Source organism: Haliotis rufescens, unplaced genomic scaffold, assembly GCF_023055435.1.
Source record: "Haliotis rufescens isolate VD_foot unplaced genomic scaffold, xgHalRufe1.0.p SCAF_13, whole genome shotgun sequence".
NCBI classification, from domain to species: domain Eukaryota; kingdom Metazoa; phylum Mollusca; class Gastropoda; order Lepetellida; family Haliotidae; genus Haliotis; species Haliotis rufescens.
Window position 1 is genome coordinate 3,472,241 of NW_025963813.1, and position 19,726 is coordinate 3,491,966.

A 19,726-nucleotide genomic window follows, 5' to 3' on the forward strand; every position below is an offset into this window, starting at 1 on the left:
ATACATGGTTTACATCTGTTTATTCCTGCAGGTGTGGACTGAACTCCCCCTCTATAGCCCCATCAGGGTTCAAATACATGGTTTACATCTGTTTGTTCCTGCAGGTGTGGACTGAACTCCCCCTCCATAGCCCCACCAGGGTTCAAATACATGGTTTACATCTGTTTATTCCTGCAGGTGTGGACTGAACTCCCCCTCTATAGCCCCATCAGGGTTCAAATACATGGTTTACATCTGTTTGTTCCTGCAGGTGTGGACTGAACTCCCCCTCTATAGCCCCATCAGGGTTCAAATACATGGTTTACATCTGTTTGTTCCTGCAGGTGTGGACTACACTGCCAGTAACTACCAGCAGGGCAAGAAGACCTTCGGGAAGAAGTGCCTGCATGACATCTCGCAAACTGAACAGAACCCCTACCAGAAGGTGAGTGAGTGAGTGAGTGAGGGAGTGAGGGAGTGAGTGAGTGAGAGAATGAGTACACCTCTCCAGAACATAATCCCGACCAATGGTCTAGTGTGTGAGTGTGTGAATAAGTGCACCTCTCCCAGAAGAGAACCCATACCAGTGTGTGAGTGAGTGAGTGAGTGAGTGAGTGAATGCATCTCACCCAGCACAGAACCCACACAGTGAGTGAGTGAGGGAGTGAATCTCTCCCAGAACATATTCCACACCTGAAGGTGCCAGATTAATTTTGAGTTGAAGAGAGTTAGTGAGGGCATCTGTCCTGTAAGGTAAGGTTCAGACGTCAGTGATTGAGTGACACTATTGTTTCACAATCACCAATATTTCATTGAGATCACTGCGCATGAGAGAGTTGAAGTTCTCTCCACACCAATTTTAAAAACAATGCATGTATCTTCTGATTGTGGGTTAGTGTGTTAATATAGATCTGCAACCAATGTGTTCAGGTTATTCAAGTTCTCGGCGAGACCCTGGAACCCTTCGACAGCGAGGGTGTGATGCCGGCGTTCGGCTTTGGGGACATGACGACTCGGGATCACGGAATCTTCCCGCTCCGCCCAGATGTAAGTGATGAATCTGTAGGTATTGGTGTTGTGTTCACGCTGTTCTTGTTGCACTTGTTGATGTTCTGACGATGTTGCACATCTGCATCCTTCCAAGTCTGTCCCCCTCCACCTTCAGTTGAACATCCGGTTTGACAGTTTGCTGGTGAACACGTTCAGCAAGGTCACATTTGTAAACTTGGTTCATTTTAATGTGATCATTTTCAAATTCTATAAAGTGGAACATGGCACAGGAATATGTTGGAAGAAATTAATGATGTTAAAAAAATTGATTACAGAAATTGAAATAAATGAAAAGGCAAATTACTGCTTTACAATACATTGTTTATAAGTTTTATAAAATATTTCAAAGTTCGCCAGTTCCAATTTTTGTAAACTCATTAAAGTGGCCACTGACTTGGTTTACCATGAAGGTGGAAGTAATTCTTACTTTTCCTCTATGGGTATCTGCCTTATTTAAATTCTCTTCCAAAACCTGATTTATCATCCCTCTAATAAGTAATCAGAAAAGTTTTATATGCACCCATTTGCCTGCATGACTATTTATCAGCTCACTGTAGAAATTTGTTTAACATAATAACTTTTTCATAAAGAAAATCTGAGCTGTATTCAATCATAAGGATAACTGTGTAAGGGAAGTAACTCTGTTATATTTCCGTCTTAAATATTCTCAACATTACTCAACACTTTTGCACAACAGACACCTCGTCAGTATTATTCTCAAAGAAGTGCAGCTTTGTTTGTGTCTATCTTATTTAAGTTTCTTCTGACAGACCTATCACCCTCAAACATAGCATGGAGCTGAGAACGCTTTGTTGAGATTGCTGCTAGGTCTCCTTAACTTCCTATTTCTGTTGTGACTGTTCCTATGAACACCTTACAATTATGGATGGCAAATGTTTTATTTGATTTCTGAGAGACAAAATACAGACACACTGAGATGGAAGTGATGTCATTCTACTGAGATGGAAAAATAGTCATTCTCCTGAGATGTCTGTGTCATTTTTAAAAATGTGACACATAAATGAGTGTTATAGTCATTGCCTGTCCATGTATTGTCTGTGGTGAAGAATTGAAGTGAAGCCTGATTAATCTGGACCCTGTTAGTCCGAACAATTTGTGATCTTGTTGGGAACATCTGTAAATGTGAAAAGCCATGTGAGTCTATATCTATTCCTTAATTCAGAAATTCATGAATCTGGATGATTTCATTTCATTGCCGGAACTGGACTGCTGAGTTCGTCACAACCTGGGGATTTGACACATCTGTGTTTGAGACAATGAGGTTCTCATGAATTTGCAAAATTGGTTCTAAATTTGATTGTTTTTGTGCTAAATTTGAAGTCCAACAGTTGCTGTATCCATATCCCTTAGAATATCTTTACATTAAACGCCCATTCCAGGTTAGAAGTGATCCTCAGCAATCTATGCTGGTTGTAAGAGGTGACTTACTGGTTCAGGGGTCACGCTCAGTGACTTAGTTGATTGCTTGGATCGGTGCTCACAATATCGATCACTTGATTGGCTGCACGCACGCACGCACGCTCACACCACACACACTCACACATTGCACACACTGCACACACAGGATAAATACCTTATTACTGGATTTGTACTGGATTTTCCATTTGAAAAATGAATCAAACACTATTCTTAGAAAATTCTTGGAAATCAGATCTACTCAGTGTGTAAGATTGTGCTGAGAACTAAATAATTTACATAAAGGACCATTTAACAAGGCAGATGACCGTTTAGATGATCATAACTCCCATACTTTAGCATAAACTTATGAGAGTTTTAGTGCAAAGATCACTTTGTCATGTCGTGAACAACCTGTGTTGTCTGGTTTTGACTTGATCATTTACAGGCCGCCGTCTTGAAGACAACAACCGCCTCCGTGGTCTAGTGGTAGAGCGTCCGCCCGGAGAGCGGAAGGTCCGGGGTTTGATCCCCGACCGCGTCATACCAAAAGACGTTAAAAGCTGGTACTTGTTGTAACCCTGTCTGGGGCTCGGCATTAAGGGGCTAAAACAAGGACTGGTCGGCTCGGAGTCAGTATACTGTGTCTGAGTGGGGTATTCATGTTAAACTGCGGCATGTTATCTCAGTGAGCTAGCACTATAAATCGGCATCAGTCTGGACTAGTACAAGCAGCCACACAAACGCACACACGTACATGCACGTCGCTATATAAGTGCAATAATCTTGGACACGACGTTAAACCCCATTTCACCTCACCTCACCTTGAAGACAACACAATATTTTATGTGTGCTTCAGGAAGTGCCATATCTCTGCAGTCTCCCATGTTTTTGTCTTCATGTGTTGTCTTCTGGTTTTTGCAGAAAGAGAATTAAGGGAACAGGAATCAGTAGAAGCATTGTTTGACTGGGCAACCATTGGACTTCGATTATAGCACAAAAACGATCAAATTTGGAACCAATATTGAACTTACAATGGAACCCCATTGCCCTGTTTTCAGATGCGTGGAATCAGCGGTCCTGGCAAACTCTTTACTGATCACTGTTTTAATTTGTTTGGATTGAATTGGATGTATTGAATTCCCAGTTGTCTCAAACTCAATTTATTGTTCCAAAAGTTCAAAAGAAGTTAAAAACTTATCCTGATAAGTCAAACTCACAGCTTCAAGGATATGTTGTATATTACAGGGTATGTGCTATGGCTTCAAGAATACGTTGTATATTACAGGATATGTGCTATGGCTTCAAGAATATGTTGAAAATTACAGGGTATGTGCCATGGCTTCAAGGATATGTTGTATATTACAGGGTATGTGCTATGGCTTCAAGGATATGTTGTATATTACAGGATATGTGCCACGGCTTAAAGAATATGTTGTATATTACAGGGTATGTGCCATGGCTTCAAGGATATGTTGTATATTACAGGGTATGTGCTATGGCTTCAATGATATGTTGTATATTACAGGGTATGTGCTATGGCTTTAATGATATGTTGTATATTACAGGGTATGTGCTATGGCTTTAATGATATGTTGTATATTACAGGGTATGTGCTATGGCTTTAATGATATGTTGTATATTACAGGGTATGTGCTATGGCTTCAAGGATGTGTTGAAAGTGTACAACGAGATCACTCCCCGAGTTCGTCTCAGTGGCCCCACCAACTTTGCCCCTCTCATCAAACAGTCTATTGACATCGTCAAGTCAACCAGAGCAGTAAGTTGTCATTTTACTCAAATTATGTCTACAGTTAGTACTATACTGTGAAATCTTTTTGATCACATCAGGCATAACTACTTTCTGTTGACATTCAAAGTTGTGTGGATTTCCAGACATCTTTGTTTTTTGACACCTGTGGAGGTCTGAGGCAGGATAAGTACATGGTACCCAAATCTTGTTGTAAGAGCCATCACTGTGGGAATCTTGGCAGGACAAGAACACAGTACCTAAATCTTGTTGTAAGAGCCATCACTGAAGGAATCTTGGCAGGATAAGTACATGGTACCCAAATCTTGTTGTAAGAGCAATCACTGAAGGAATCTTGGCAGGATAAGTACATGGTACCCAAAAAATGTTGTTTAAGAGCCATCACTGTAGGAATCTTGGCAGGACCAGTACATGGTACCCAAATCTTGTTGTAAGAGCCATCATTGTAGGAATCTTGGCAGGACAAGAACACAGTACCCAAATCTTGTTGTAAGAGCCATCACTGTGGGAATCTTGGCAGGACAAGTACATGGTACCCAAATCTTGTTGTAAGAGCCATCACTGAAGGAATCTTGGCAGGACAAGAACACAGTACCCAAATCTTGTTGTAAGAGCCATCACTGTAGGAATCTTCGCAGGACAAGTACATGGTACCCAAATCTTGTTGTAAGAGCCATCACTGAAGGAATCTTGGCAGGACAAGAACACAGTACCCAAATCTTGTTGTAAGAGCCATCACTGTAGGAATCTTGGCAGGACAAGTACATGGTACCCAAATCCTGTTGTAAGAGCCATCACTGAAGGAATCTTGGCAGGATAAGTACATGGTACCCAAATCTTGTTGTAAGAGCCATCACTGTAGGAATCTTGGCAGGACAAGTACATGGTACCCAAATCTTGTTGTAAGAGCCATCACTGTAGGAATCTTGGCAGGACAAGTACATGGTACCCAAATCTTGTTGTAAGAGCCATCACTGAAGGAATCTTGGCAGGACAAGTACATGGTACCCAAATCTTGTTGTAAGAGCCATCACTGTAGGAATCTTGGCAGGATAAGTACATGGTACCCAAATCTTGTTGTAAGATCATCCCCTGTGTGGCTCTTGGCAGGATAAGGGGACCTTTTGGCCCACTGGAATCAGCACAGGATGAGGGGGGAGAAGGCCCTTTTGGGCCCACAGGAACTGCATAGTTTAAGAATTGAACAAAACTTTAAGAAACTGTGCAGTCATTTGAACATGTCTGATAATTTCCACAGTATTTCAAAGTTACCATTAATTGTATGATTTGACTGAATTTCCTATATTTTGTATCTACATTAATCTTTCCAGTTCCACATCCTGGTAATCGTGGCTGACGGCCAGGTGACGAGTGAGCGAGCAACCACCGATGCCATCGTTGAGGCATCCAACTTCCCTCTGTCCATTATCATGGTGGGAGTCGGAGACGGACCCTGGGATGTCATGGACGAGTTCGACCAGAAGATTCCATCCCGCTCCTTTGACAACTTCCACTTTGTAGACTACCAGAGTGTGACCCAAAACGTGAAGAATCCGTCCGCCTCCTTCGCCCTCCACGCCCTTATGGAGATTCCCGATCAGTACCAGTCCATCAAGAGGCTGGGTTTGCTCAGTCTCTAAACTGTGTGACCAAGAGTTGTTTCCCTTGGACCTGTGTCCATTTCATTGCAATAGCTTCACTGAACTCATCATGTTAAGTCTGAAAGAGTATCGCGTTGTTTCATGTATACGCATCACATAGTGTAAATTTTTCACTAGCATCTTCCAGAGGAAATATGATTCTAGCAAACATTTTCGTACTCAGAAAGATATAACCCGACCATTGATTGTAGACTGGATACTTGTCTATCCAGGTAGTATTGCAGTTTTAGCACTTCACTAATTAAAATTTAACGTATTTCAGAGGTGGTGAGGTTGCCTAGTGGTGAAAGAATTCACTCGTCTCACTGATGACCTTGAGAATCCCTACATAGGTGAACTCTCGGACGTACATTCATCTGTGTTCGTCTTTGGTTAGCTTGAATGAGTTTCTCACAATGATTAGTCTGCAAAAAGTGGCATTTAATCTCTCACTGTTGATCCAGAAAGAAAACTTGTAAGTGTGAAGGACTTTGTTATGGCTGACAAAATGAGTTTGTTCACCTTATACAGGAAGAATGCAGCAGGCTGACATGACAGGCCATTTTGAATGTTATAAAGGGAGACAACTCTAGAAGTACAGATCTCACCTCTTGTGTGTGTTGTCATGATGATATTAAGTCAATATGCTGTGTTTTTCTGTTTTATTTTCACTGTTGCCTTGTCTTGCACATTCCAGGAGAAACAATATTTTGAACAAATATTACACTTTTTATGGAACTCTTTTGATATTTTATACAGTTCCAAGATAGATATATTTAATGTTTCAAACAAAATCATTTTTATATCATGTTGTATTGTACTGACTTATTGTCTCTGTTTTGTACAAGCTACCAACAGCTTTTATACATTGTTCGACCACTTTTCAATTTATGGACCGACCAACATCCTGAGCCAAGAGACACAAGTAAATATAAGACAAAATTATTTCGAAATAATTTACACTTACATATTCTCTACTTTGGATGGATGTGTACAAAAAAGGTACAACTACAAAAATTCACTGTTATGTAAAGACAGCTGGCTTTTTTTTAACACAATTTAGGGAATGATTTCAACCAAAGCTCATATGTTTCTACAATATATGCTTACCCTTAAATGAAAAAGCTTTGACCTGGTGACTAAAACAAAGATGGCCATCAGCATCTTCGCAACATATAGTCATGATGCTTGTCAATGATTACCGCTGCTGCTTAATTTTAACTTGGTCAGACTTTATAAGACTTTAAAATATTATACTATAAAGCTGGTCTGGTGGTGATCTGTAATTTAGTCCAGGTATCATTTTAATTAACATAAAAACAATAAACGTGAAAAAGGACACTCAAAAATAATTTTGTCAAAATGTGCTTATGGTCATTTTAAGTGGAATACAGTATGTACATTCAGAACGGAATGTTTATATACTGGAATAGCTTTGTATTGACATTTCCCTTGTATTTTAACCGAGAATGTACATAAGGGGAGATAATTCCTACCTTGTTCCCAGATAGACCTATTTTTAGACATCTAGCTTTTCAGGTGCTATATGTGGATGTATATGGTTTGAGGTAAATGATAAAAATTGTACAGTCTGAGTAAGGCTACAAAAAATTCATTATAAGATTTTCATTAAATTTGTCAAAACTGAGTATGGTGGTATATTTTTTGCGAGTTGTGAGGCATTATATTCTTTTATGATTTTAGTAACAATCTTTTCAAAGCATCTGTGTACATTAGCTGTCAACAGATATGATGCACAGAAGTGTCTGGTAGGACTATGTATGTGGTGTATTTCACCAAGTTAAGAAAGAAAGGAACAGCGATTTTCTGTGGTACATGGGGGAAAAAATGCTGGTAGTGATTGGGAGGTGGGTTGTGTTAAAATCTAATAATTAATTTATTGTGGCCTTACAGAAAAAATCTGTCCAGTCATGTTGTTGAAATGATGGTGAGGGATATGTTGATTATTATTGTTATTATTTTGAATGCATTGATGAACGTGGAGAGTTTTGTATGGCAGTAGAAGTACATTATATTTCCTTAACATGTACACCCATAAAAAAGTAATATTTTTAGTTTCCTTCTCTTTTAAGTATTCCTGGTGCTTTTTGTATCCTGTATGTGTAATCTCAATGTTGTTTACTACCTCTTTATATTCTGTTATTATTGAAAATGAATATATGTTTTATTACTATTTCTGTTAATATTTTAATAAATGTACCAGTAGTTGATTTGTGCTTTATTTTCATGAAAATAAGATTTTATGGGAAAATTAAATTTGTTCACACTCAGTCATTCTCTGATTTAATATCAAATTTCTTGAAATTCTTTTTAAAGTCTTTTCTCATAATTTCAGGTTTTGCTTAAAAGGTCTCCTGGAACTTAATAGCAAAGGTGGCCCTGTTGTCAAAGGTTTTACAGAGTTATGTCCCTTAGGCATGCCAGAATCCGATTATCATGGGGTCAGATTTGCCCTGATAAAGATGTTTGTCAGCACCATACTCATGCAGTGATAGAACAAACAATCTGGCATCAAACCCATTGGTTCACTGACTTCTACAATCTGGAGGGGCGGTCGGGTAGCCTCGTGGTTAAAGCGTTCGCTTGTCACGCCGAAGACCTGGGTTCGAATCCCGACATGGGTACAATGTGTGAGCCCATTTCTGGTGTCCCCCGCCGTGATATTGCGGGAATATTGCTAAAAGCAGCGTAAAACCAAACTCACTCACTCACTCTACAATTTGGATCAAAACTAGGATCAAACTGCAGTTTTAGAGACAGAAGCATGAAATGTTTCAGTACTGTCCCACAACTCTAAGAATAACTAGCAGCATTACAAATAAGAATGTGCTCATTGATTTTGTCATTTGTCCGCATAGAGCCATTCACAACCACTGAAAAGGTGACGTTCCCCCAATAGGAGCTGCATGAAATATACAACGATGTTAGAAAAACGTCCATTTGGAAAGAAAATCCAAAACATCATTTTTGGCCAAATGTTGACCTGGAACCATCTTGTCCTCGGGTAACAATATGTCTGTCCTGACTGTAATCACTCAGGGGTGGTCGGGTAGCCTAGTGGTTAAAGCGTTGGCTCGTCACGCCGAAGACCCGGGTTCGATTCCCGACATGGGTACAATGTGTGAAGCCCATTTCTGGTGTCCCCCACCGTGATATTGCTGGAATATTGCTAAAAGCGGTGTAAAACCATACTCACTCACTCACTCACTAAAATCACTCACCAGCACAGCTTGTCACAGATGTAAAGCCTTTAAATATACATGGAATAATGTTAATATATTTTCACGTAAAAGTCATTTAATACAACACATTCTTTTGCTTAGAAAAACACATATATTTTTGTTTACCAAGTGACACTCTCATCTGAAACTGAAATTGATTATCTAATGACATCTGTTCCTGCTCCATGGCAATACTTTTCTGACTATCCTTTCAGTTGCTTTGTCAGCTTCTTTGCATCACGTGACACAACCGGGACTTGTGACCATCTGGAGGAACATGCAGTGTCATTGTACCAACTGTCCTTGAAGTAGTGCAGACATTTCCCAAAGATACATGGAAGTTTGAAAGAGATGCTATTAAAGAAGGGATGGTGTTAACCTTTTTGCATTTTTTATTAAAAAATTGCTCTTTTTTCTTTCTTTCTTTACCAAATGCTCATTTTCTCAATGAATCTCACTTTGACTTTGTCATGTGTTGTCTTTAATTGATCATAATTACAGTGTTTTAAGCATATTCAAAAGGTCGCACAGGTGGTTTAGTCGTCTTAGGCACCACAATCTGCTGTGCAGAGTTACGTCCCTTGGGCACACCAGGAAGGTATGATCAAGAGTTTGAAACCTGGTTCGCCCCGATTATCTTTCCAGGTTTGTCAGCACCATACCTGTGCTCGTGGGTTTCACCAAAGAGGTAAATGTCTGAGACCTGCATCACTTCGGTCCTTCCTCCCACATTAAGTTGACACACCATGATACAAGAACTGGAATACTGTTAAAAGCGGCATTAAACCCAACTCACTCACTCTCACTCATTTAAACATGTTGATGGAATAAATTATATAACATTTGGTAGCATGATAACCAATCGTCACAATTCCCAAGGCAAGGTGAGTTCTTGTTAACAATAGTCAGCTTTTTCTATAATTCAAGAACAGTGTTATTTGACAGGACGGCCATTTTGATTGTCAAATTGAATAGAATACATGTATACATGTACTACATAGCACCCAGGTTGCATTTACCAGTTCCATGGCATAATATGAATGACTTGAGCGGTCGTCAACTTTTTTGAGTAATATATAAATACATTTTCCATCAACGATGAATTACACATGACTTTGTGTTATTGATGCATCTCCATAAACCTCAACTGGAGAAAGGTGATAGTTTGAAAGGTGATAGGATATTTCATGATAGGAATGTCCCATATGCTGCAGTCGTAATGCATAATAATATTACTCCTGGTTGTGAAACATATGGCTTAGATTGTGGGCCCAGGTTTTGAGTCCTGAAGTACAACTAGGTGACTGTTGAAGCAGGTTAAACTACTTTGGCTGCATGGTTTTTCAGATGGTTTACGAAACCAACCGACCAAAAAAAACCCCTGAAATTAGACAAATGAAATAAAATCACTTTTACCAAATTATTTAATATCATGAAAACATACACAAGATTATATTACCATTGTTCTTAAAAAATAGACAATAGGAAGAAAAAAATCTGTGTTCTCTCAAACAAAAATCAATTTCTTATGGTATCTAGCCATGTGAAAACATGTTTGTATTTTGTTCATTAGTAGTAAAGAAACAAAGTTGAATTTCTAAAAGAAAAATTCAACCAATTAAATTGAATTCTTGGCCTTAAATTGTGTAAATTCATATTATATAAACAAAATAAGAGCACAACTTATGTACAATAAGACCAGTAAATCTAAAAACGCATAAGCTTTATCTTCCAATGGAAACCAACAATGTTTCTCATCTGATGATGTCTCTTGTCAGGAGCAGCCCTACTTCCCCTTCACTCTCCCATCCTGAGTGCCCTTCAACTTGCTGTTGTTTAAAAAAATGTTGAAGCGATTTTGTTTTGTTTTCTCAGTGAATGATCTATATAATTTTATTGTGATTATGAATGTGATATTTCATGAGATTTGCTTTTTTGGTGCTGGATATTGTTATACCTTGCTCTTTCAAACATTTTGGTTGTGATTCAGAAAATATGGATTTTGTATTTCGTGTGGATTTTATTATTGAAAGGGGGAAGGAATAAATTAGTTTGCATGTTTCAGAACACAAAACTGACACGCTAAAGAAATCTTTGTTACAGAATCAATGTTGAATGTTTAAGAAAACTATTCCAAAAACACTGAGGCTATGATATCGTCATTACTAGTGCTGGTTTAGCGCTAGTGACAAGAATTGTGTTGTACCGGTACCGGTTGACAAAAGTTTGTTCAAACAGTTGGTTTATAACTGACATAATTGGGTTTTTTAAATAATTATTTTTATCATTATTATTATCATTATGATGATGATGATGATGATGCAATAACATTTGGACTATTTGTTTAAGCGGTAAGTAATGCCAACATAGGTAGTTATCAGATTTGGTTATTGAAAATGAAGTGTAAACAGAGGTGTAATTTCATGCGTTAAAGAGTGATAATACAGCCGTAAATTGTGACATCCCTTCTTACAATGCGCTGGCAATTGCTTTGATTATCCAATTATGACAATATATTTGTCATGAAAGTTTTAGAGATGATTGATTTTCAGAATATACATGTTTTTCTCAGCATCAGAAATATTGTCCAGTTTGTGTATTGTTCATTTTAATCGTTTTAATCATTTCAACATCATTTAAGTAAATCAACAATCTGTATTTTCTATCTCATTACTTTTAAGTACATTTCTTTTTCAATTTATAATTTGTTTTGCTTTGTGTACTTAAATAATGAATTATGACAGATAGGTGCACGTAGAGATATTGCACATGTGGTACATACAATATGGTCTTGCCTCAGTTCTCTCTGGAGGGGCAGTCGGGTAGCCTCGTGGTTAAAGCGTTTGCTCGTCACGCCAAAGACCCGGGTTCGATTCCCAACATGGGGACAATATGGGAAGCCTTTTTCTGGTGTCCCCCGCGATATTGCTGGAATATTGCTAAAAGCGGTGTAAAACCATACTCACTCGGTTCTCACTGGAAGTGTCTTTTTTATGCTTCTGCTCACAATTTCCTTAAAATCACCTCTTTTTTCGGATACTACACCTCTCTGCATGAAGCATATCTGATGTCTGGATCTTTAAAAATGACATGACAAATGGAGATAAATGAGGCAGCACCCTTATTTTGTGGTGGGTATGTTGCACAACCTGTTTGTGTGCTTCTGATAAAAAGGGGTACAATCGAAGGAATACTTGTTTGCTGTGTGGGATAACAAAATTTCCGAATCAAGGTGGTAAAGAAATGAAGCCGATTCATTTGATAAAACCCCACATATACTACATTTGATTGGGCATAACGATCTGTGGATGGGATGTCAAATCTTTAAGCAGAGACGTATGGTATCCGAGTAAAAGATAGGAGATGGTTTCTATTGAGACAGAACACCATTGCCATGGAACACTTACAAAACATGTGAGTATGTCAGTTAATAAACAAAAATGATTGTGTTTCGCCAGTAGGATATTATAAATTAGCCATTTTATAAAGAACTGTATAGCAAGTAGCAAGTGGTGCTTAATTTTTTTACAGGTGTATATACCTTTCACTTTCCAAGGATGCAAGGAATACTGTTGAAAACCAACTCACTCACTCTCTTCTGGTGCAAATCACTTTGTGAATGTTGTTATATCAAACCTCATTGGTTCTCTCAAGTCTGGAACCAGGAATAGATGCAGTGTGAGGAAAGTGTAGGTTGCAGTAGGAGACATAGCTGCTGTTTATCAGGGATGAATGCTAAGCTGTGTTGTTGTGTGTATTCTTCATTCTTATATACGTGTATGGTTAATAAACTATTATTTTTGCCTTCTTCACATTTTGTGTGGTGTGTTGAGTATGGTAGAATATTAGGTTTTGCTGTCAATGGCAGTTCTACCTCTATCAGCATGGCAAATTGCTTCAGTTTCACCTCCCTTATTTATGGATTACATCCCATACCAGGAACTGCTGATATGGATTTGGATCTTATATTCACCCTGATAATGGCAATAGGGAGGTACTTTGTGTATAAACTACCTTTAAAGATTGACAATGGAGTGAGGACATTGATGTAACTCATATGTGAACAGAATGTCATGGTCGAAACAGACGGTATATGTAGCATATGGTCTCTGGTTGTAACATGCAAAATATAGTAACAAGATTTAAACTGGGACTTGAACTGACATTCAGAGGACCCTGACACCAATAAAGGACACAACTCTGCACAGTGACTTCCTGGGAACATCAATTGTTATTTTTTCTGATATGTGTTACACTTTTTCACTGCTAGGGACCCGTGAAAATTCCGGGGTAGAATAGGTCTGCAGCAACCCATACTTGCCGTAAAAGGCGACTATGCTTGTCGTAAAAGGCGACTAACGGGATCTGGTGGTCAGGCTCACCGACTTGGTTGATACATGTCATCGATCCCAATTGCGTAGATCGATGCTCATGATGTCAATAACTGGATTGTCTGGTCCAGATTCAGTTATTTTACAGACCGCCGTCATATAGCTGGAATATTGCTGAGTGTGGCATTAAACAACAAACAAACAAACAAACACTGCTAGGGGTGGGAGTGGGTACAGATGTGCCAATACTGCACTCCACCCTGACTAGTGAAGATCTGGGTAGAATAGGTCCTCGTCAAACCATGCTTTTAGTAAGAGGCGACTATGCTTGCTGGAAGAGGCTACTAATTGATCAAGTGGTCAGGCTCACTGACTTGGTTGATAAATGTCATCGATCCCAATTGCATGGATTGATGCTCATTATATTAATCACTGGATTGTCTGGTCCAGACTCGATTATTTACAGACCACCATCATATAGCTGGAATATTGCTGAGTGCCCATCCCACCCCACCCCACACCCTCCCCTTTTTTTCAGACACCCTACATGTTATTAAACTGTGACCTGGGCCATCTCTGGTAATCTGATCAAAATGAGCCATAGTTAAAAATTCCACCAAATTCAAGAATAACGTGGAGAGACGCAACTGAACCTATAATATATAAATGCTTAATTCAAGATTGATCTTGTCTGATCAATCAACTCCCCATCGGGAGTGCGCTTGGGACCACTCGGCTCATTCCGCTTCCAGATTGGATCGAATCGACCAGCGGATACGTCCCTTTCATATTCAGCTTACAAACAGCTGGCTCTATCCCGCATCGCCTCCTCCATCTACTTTCGCTAATGAACCATGTTGTGTTGGTTCCTAAACAACACCAAGGTGCGGCTCTGCGCTTCTCCACAGGCCATGCCTACTGGCTCTCACAAACAACACTTATTATTTTTGAAGTTAGGCACTGAAGCTCCCGTAATTACATATTTCTTCACCAAGGGAGTCACATCAAAGAAGGCGTACACAAGACAGACACGGCTTTGAATGCATGGTAGTGTGGTATTAATGTTCCGTAATTTGAACTGAAGCAGGATCGTGAGGGGTACATGGGGTTTTATACCACCAGCACGCTTAAAACCACATGTACCCCTCGTGATCCTGCTACAGTGAATTTATCTTACCTACATGTTTTAATATGACAATGTAAAGGAATTAAAGCAAAATTTCAAAACTGGGATGTTTGATTAAGCTGAGCACGCACAAGCGTGCGGCGTTTGCTTCGAAGCGGGAAAATGGGATTTATTCTTCCGGTGAGAAATCCAAGTGCAGTCTGTTTTCTCCGTGGCGGGGTATATCATGTTTACCTGCCAAAGCATAGAGGACACAAGAACGGCCGTCACCCAGTGGTCACTGACAGGAAATTCCCGCTTAATGCTTACCGTGATTCAAAAGCAGGTGGATGCCACTTTGGTCGGAATGCTACCTGTCTGTCCATATTGACCAAATTACATTGTTCTGGCTTGTACCAACACGTTCGAATATACATCAAATCTTGCGAAGAATGTGAAAACACAAACATTCGTGCCAAGGCCTAGTGAAGACAAACCTTTCCAGGTTGCATGTTGGCATTGTTGGGCCTGTTTCTCAAACAAAGGATGGAAACAAGTAGTTTTTGAAGCTGTGGATCCACACACTAGGTGGATTAGACAGATCACAGTCAATATCAATTACATGAGGCTATTGTCTTGTTAAGTGGGGTGTCAAACAATACCAGGACTCACTTACATTCAATACGCGTCGGGTAGCCCAGTGGTTAAAGCATTCGCTCGGCATGGCGAAGACCCGCGTTCGATTCCCGACATGGGTACAATGTGTGAAGCCCACTTCTGGTGTCCCTCGCCGTGATATTGCTGGAATATTGCTAAAAGCGGCGTAAAACCATACTCACTCACTCACTAATACGCGTCGGTTAACCCGGAGTTTTTTCAAGACACGTTTTACTCTGAAATTTGCGGTGTTGCCAAAGTCGTTACCGTCAATCCTTTAAGATGCGACATTATTTATCCCCGGTGGCCCTCTTGTCTGGCCCTTGTTCGTGGCAGGCATATGGTTACAACAGAGAGTCGTTTGCATCAAGACTGTTCAGTTGTTTCAAATCTCCCTTCAAACCAGACGTATTCTCAAGGATGGAGTTTATTCAATGAGTTTGATTTGATTTGAAACCGTTGTAGCATATGGTCTCTGGTTGTAACATGCAAAATATAGTAACAAGATTTAAACTGGGACTTGAACTGACATTCAGAGGACCCTGACACCAATAAAGGACACAACTCTGCACAGTGACCTCCTGGGAATATCAATAGTTATTTTTTCTGATATGTGTAACACTTTTTCACTGCTAGGGACCCGTGAAGATTCCGGGATAGAACAGGTCTTCAGCAACCCATACTTGCCGTAAAAGGCGAATCACGACCAATCACAGCCGTGCACTCTAGACTCTACGTTCGAAACCTGTAAATTGTAGTTCCCGAGCATGTGCATCCTGGTCACATTATCAGTATTTTGTAATAAAGACGTTTCTTAACCATGAAAACTTGTCTTTGTTCATCACACCAGATTCTTGTAGAAGAAGAGGTAATCACCTCTCCTTCGTGTATATTTCATCAACTCTCGTATCTTGAATCACTGTATCTGCTACGAGATAAAGAATACATCGATTTGAATGTTTATTCCATGTCAGCCTTGTTTTCTTGGTGTGCAAGATTTTGCAATGAATATTTCATCAGAACATAGAGTTGTGAGTGAGTTTGGTTTTACGCCGCTTTTAGCGATATTCCATCAATAACACGGTCGGGAAATAAGAAATGGGTTTCACACATTGTACCCATGTTGGGAAAATCGAACCCGGACCTTTGGCGTGAAGAGAGAACGCTTTAGCCTTCAAAGTTAGACTTCCCCACCGCCCCAGGTATAACCTGATACAATGATGCTTTTTTTCTTAATGATTAATTTACGCGTGATGTATTGTGGACTGAGTTTTCGAAATATCAATTTGATAACAAGATGTCAATAGTCAGTTAGAATGATCAAGGATTAGATTCCAAACTGAATGAATCGGATGATTGACTTTCATTGGTCTTGTGAAAATCAGCTTCAGTACAGCACGGCTTTGTACACTGGGAAATATGAGTTCCTAAACACAAACATATACGTGTTTCATCCGTATGTTTTACAGCTAGCTATACGCGTTATAGGTCTAAATGTGGTAAAAGACCCGTATTTGTACACTATCATAATTAATATTCTATCGATTTCGGTGTAAATACTGTTGGCAAGTTGTGTTTTGTGAATCTGATTACACATCTAATTTCCATATATATTATACACACTTTCCATATTTCATTGTATGCCTATGCAATTATATGCAATTTATTAAAAAATGTTTTGATCATTAGGATAATACACAATGATATGAACATTGTCGTGAACATATTTAGAATTTCAACGTTTATATTCTAAACATGTTTTGATTACGGGGATGTTGTGTTTAGGTGGTGTTTAGGCTGTGAGAAGTTATTTAATGTGTTTAGGCCCTGAAAGTGTTTAGATAGAACACACTAAATGTGTATATTTCGTTTCGGATTTAAAAACAGCCCTGAACATGTTTAGATATACATATATGTTAGATGTTTGTACATTCTAAACACATTTGAAAAGTGTATACGGTGAGCTCCTTCATGACCCGTGAGTATACGACGGGCATGCACTGTAGAAGTGACGTGTCTTTTTAAATATAATCAATTATACAAGGCCGTTGAAAACTCATGGACGTCAAATGTTATGCGCATCCTACCATTCTTCACATTAAATAAAGCGACAAAACACATTTCCATAATCATAAGAAATCTTAACTGAAAACGGAGTCCGTCGTACGATTCTGACTGTATCATGAGCATGTGTTTATAAATCACTGGCAAATAGGGATGACTCCACTTAAATGTGTTAAGAGCAGGCACCAGAGCGGCGGACCGTCTATATACACGATGTCGTGCATATTGTGAGAAATTGTCTGTTATTTACACGATATCGTGCATATTACGAGAAATTGTCTGTTATTTACACGATATCGTGCATATTGGGAGAAATTGTCTGTTATTTACACGATATCGTGTACATTGTGGAATATGTACTCCTTATGTACACGATATCGTGCGAATAGACACAGCCCCAGAGCGGCCATATTGTTGTTGTGCGTTGTGAGCTGAGCGCTTATTGGTCTGAGCCACTCAGCGACTTCCCCCTCGTTGGAACCAAGCCTTTGCTTGATTCGTTGGTTAAATAGACACCGCACATTGCCCGGATGTATTCACGGGTGGTGGAGGATCCATGTTTATACAAACCCGTCAAGTATTAACGTAGTTTGTTGTGATCTAGTTAAGGTATAAAAATTACAGGATATTGTGATATAGTCACAGTATTGCAAATAACATGATGCTAAGATTACAGGGTTCTGTGATCTGGCCGCGGGATTGCTCATTAAAGGATGCTAAGACACTCACATTATTCCTCATTACAGGATGCTAAGATAGCCACATTATTGCTAATTATAGGATACTAAGAGAGTCACATTATTGCTAATTACAGGATGCTAAGATAGTCATATTATTACTAATTACAGGATGCTAAGATAGTCACGTTACTATTAATTACAGGATTCTGTGATCAGTGTCGCAGTGTTTACTAAAACAAACGAATTTCTTCCAGAAATAGGCTATTGAAAACAGGTGTCCTCGGGTTGTACTCAGACATAATCCCAGAGCAAATCAAACCCATTATGATCCCCTATCTTAGTATCACATAAACAAATAAAGTTTAATGCATGAAATATAAAGCAGATTGTTACACTGATTAAATATGACTCATATGTTGTTTATAAAATGACCAGCAAACAACAGGCTGATGCATAATTATAACAAGCTTTTTCTGGGACAATTTCTCCCTTGCACAACATACACGTAAACAAACACACATACAACATCCAAACACACCGCACACACACACACAACCATAACCATACACACCACACACGAACTCACACACACATACACACACACCACATCCACACACACAAACACACACAACGCCCCCCCCCCCCCCCCCCCCCAACACACCACACATACACACACACACACGAACGACACACACACACACACACGAACGACACACACACACACACACACACACACACTTACAGTAGCATACATTGTCATTACACAAAGTTGCCTGAGGACTATTATTAATCATCCTAAAACATGGCGCAATCAGACTGCCGTGAAGCAACATTGTTTAATTTGCACAAAACAGCATAACTTATAAACTTTCCAACCTGTGACCAGAGAGGGTTTCACTTGCAAATATATGCAAGTACTCAGTCACACACACGACACACACTACACACACACACACAGACACACACACACACGACACGACACACACACACACACACCACACACACACACACACACACACACACACACACACACACACACACACACACACACACACGCTAACAGTAGCATACATTGTCATTACACAAAGGTGCCTGAGGACTAGTATTAATCATCCTAAAACATGGCGCAATCAGACTGCCGTGAAGCAACACGGTTGAATTTGCACAAAACAGCATAACTAATAAACTTTCCAGCCTGTGACCAGAGAGGGTTGCACTTGCAAATAAATGCAAGTACTCAGTCACACACCCGACACACACACACACTACACGACACACGACACACACACACACACACACACACACACACACACACACACACACACACACACACACACACACACACACACACTTACAGTAGCATACATTGTCATTACACAAAGTTGCCTGAGGACTATTATTAATCATCGGCCCAGTCATCAAAGGCGTTGCGATTCGCTCAGCCTGGTCCCCTGGGTTTGCTGCGCTCGTGCTTTAGTGTCGCGCCAGCGCAGCATACACAGGAAACAAGGCTGCAATGCTGTGCAGAGTTGCGTCCCTTAGGCACGCCAGAAACCCATGATTGTGGGTTCAAATCCCAATTCGCCCCGATTATGTTTCTCGGTTTGTCAGCACTATACATGTATATACCCGTGCTCGTTGGTTTCACCAAAGTGGTAAACGTCTGAAACCTGCATACCTTCGGGCTTTCCTTCCACAGAAAGCTGACACGCCGTGATATTACTGAAATATTTTTCAAGGCGACGTTAAACCAAACTAACTCCCATGTAAACATTTTATCCTGATGGAAAG

At 39.7% G+C, this 19,726-nt stretch overlaps 1 protein-coding gene across 5 annotated transcripts in view; it reads left to right on the forward strand.

Annotated features, from left to right (window-relative positions):
- The window catches only part of LOC124116918 (E3 ubiquitin-protein ligase RGLG4-like), a 40,516-nt gene extending 27,610 nt beyond the window's left edge, over positions 1-12,906 (forward strand). For 4 of the 5 annotated variants that reach the window (XM_046478552.2, XM_046478553.2, XM_048394088.1 and 1 more), the window contains exons 3-6: positions 324-424; positions 910-1,041; positions 4,094-4,225; positions 5,548-12,906. In XM_046478552.2, coding sequence (XP_046334508.2) covers positions 324-424; positions 910-1,041; positions 4,094-4,225; positions 5,548-5,856 — 674 coding nt within the window. In that variant the 3' untranslated portion in view covers positions 5,857-12,906. The remainder of the gene's footprint in view (positions 1-323; positions 425-909; positions 1,042-4,093; positions 4,226-5,547) is intronic. The other variant, XM_046478554.2, reaches the window with a different exon arrangement.
- The last annotated feature ends 6,820 nt before the right edge of the window (positions 12,907-19,726 follow it).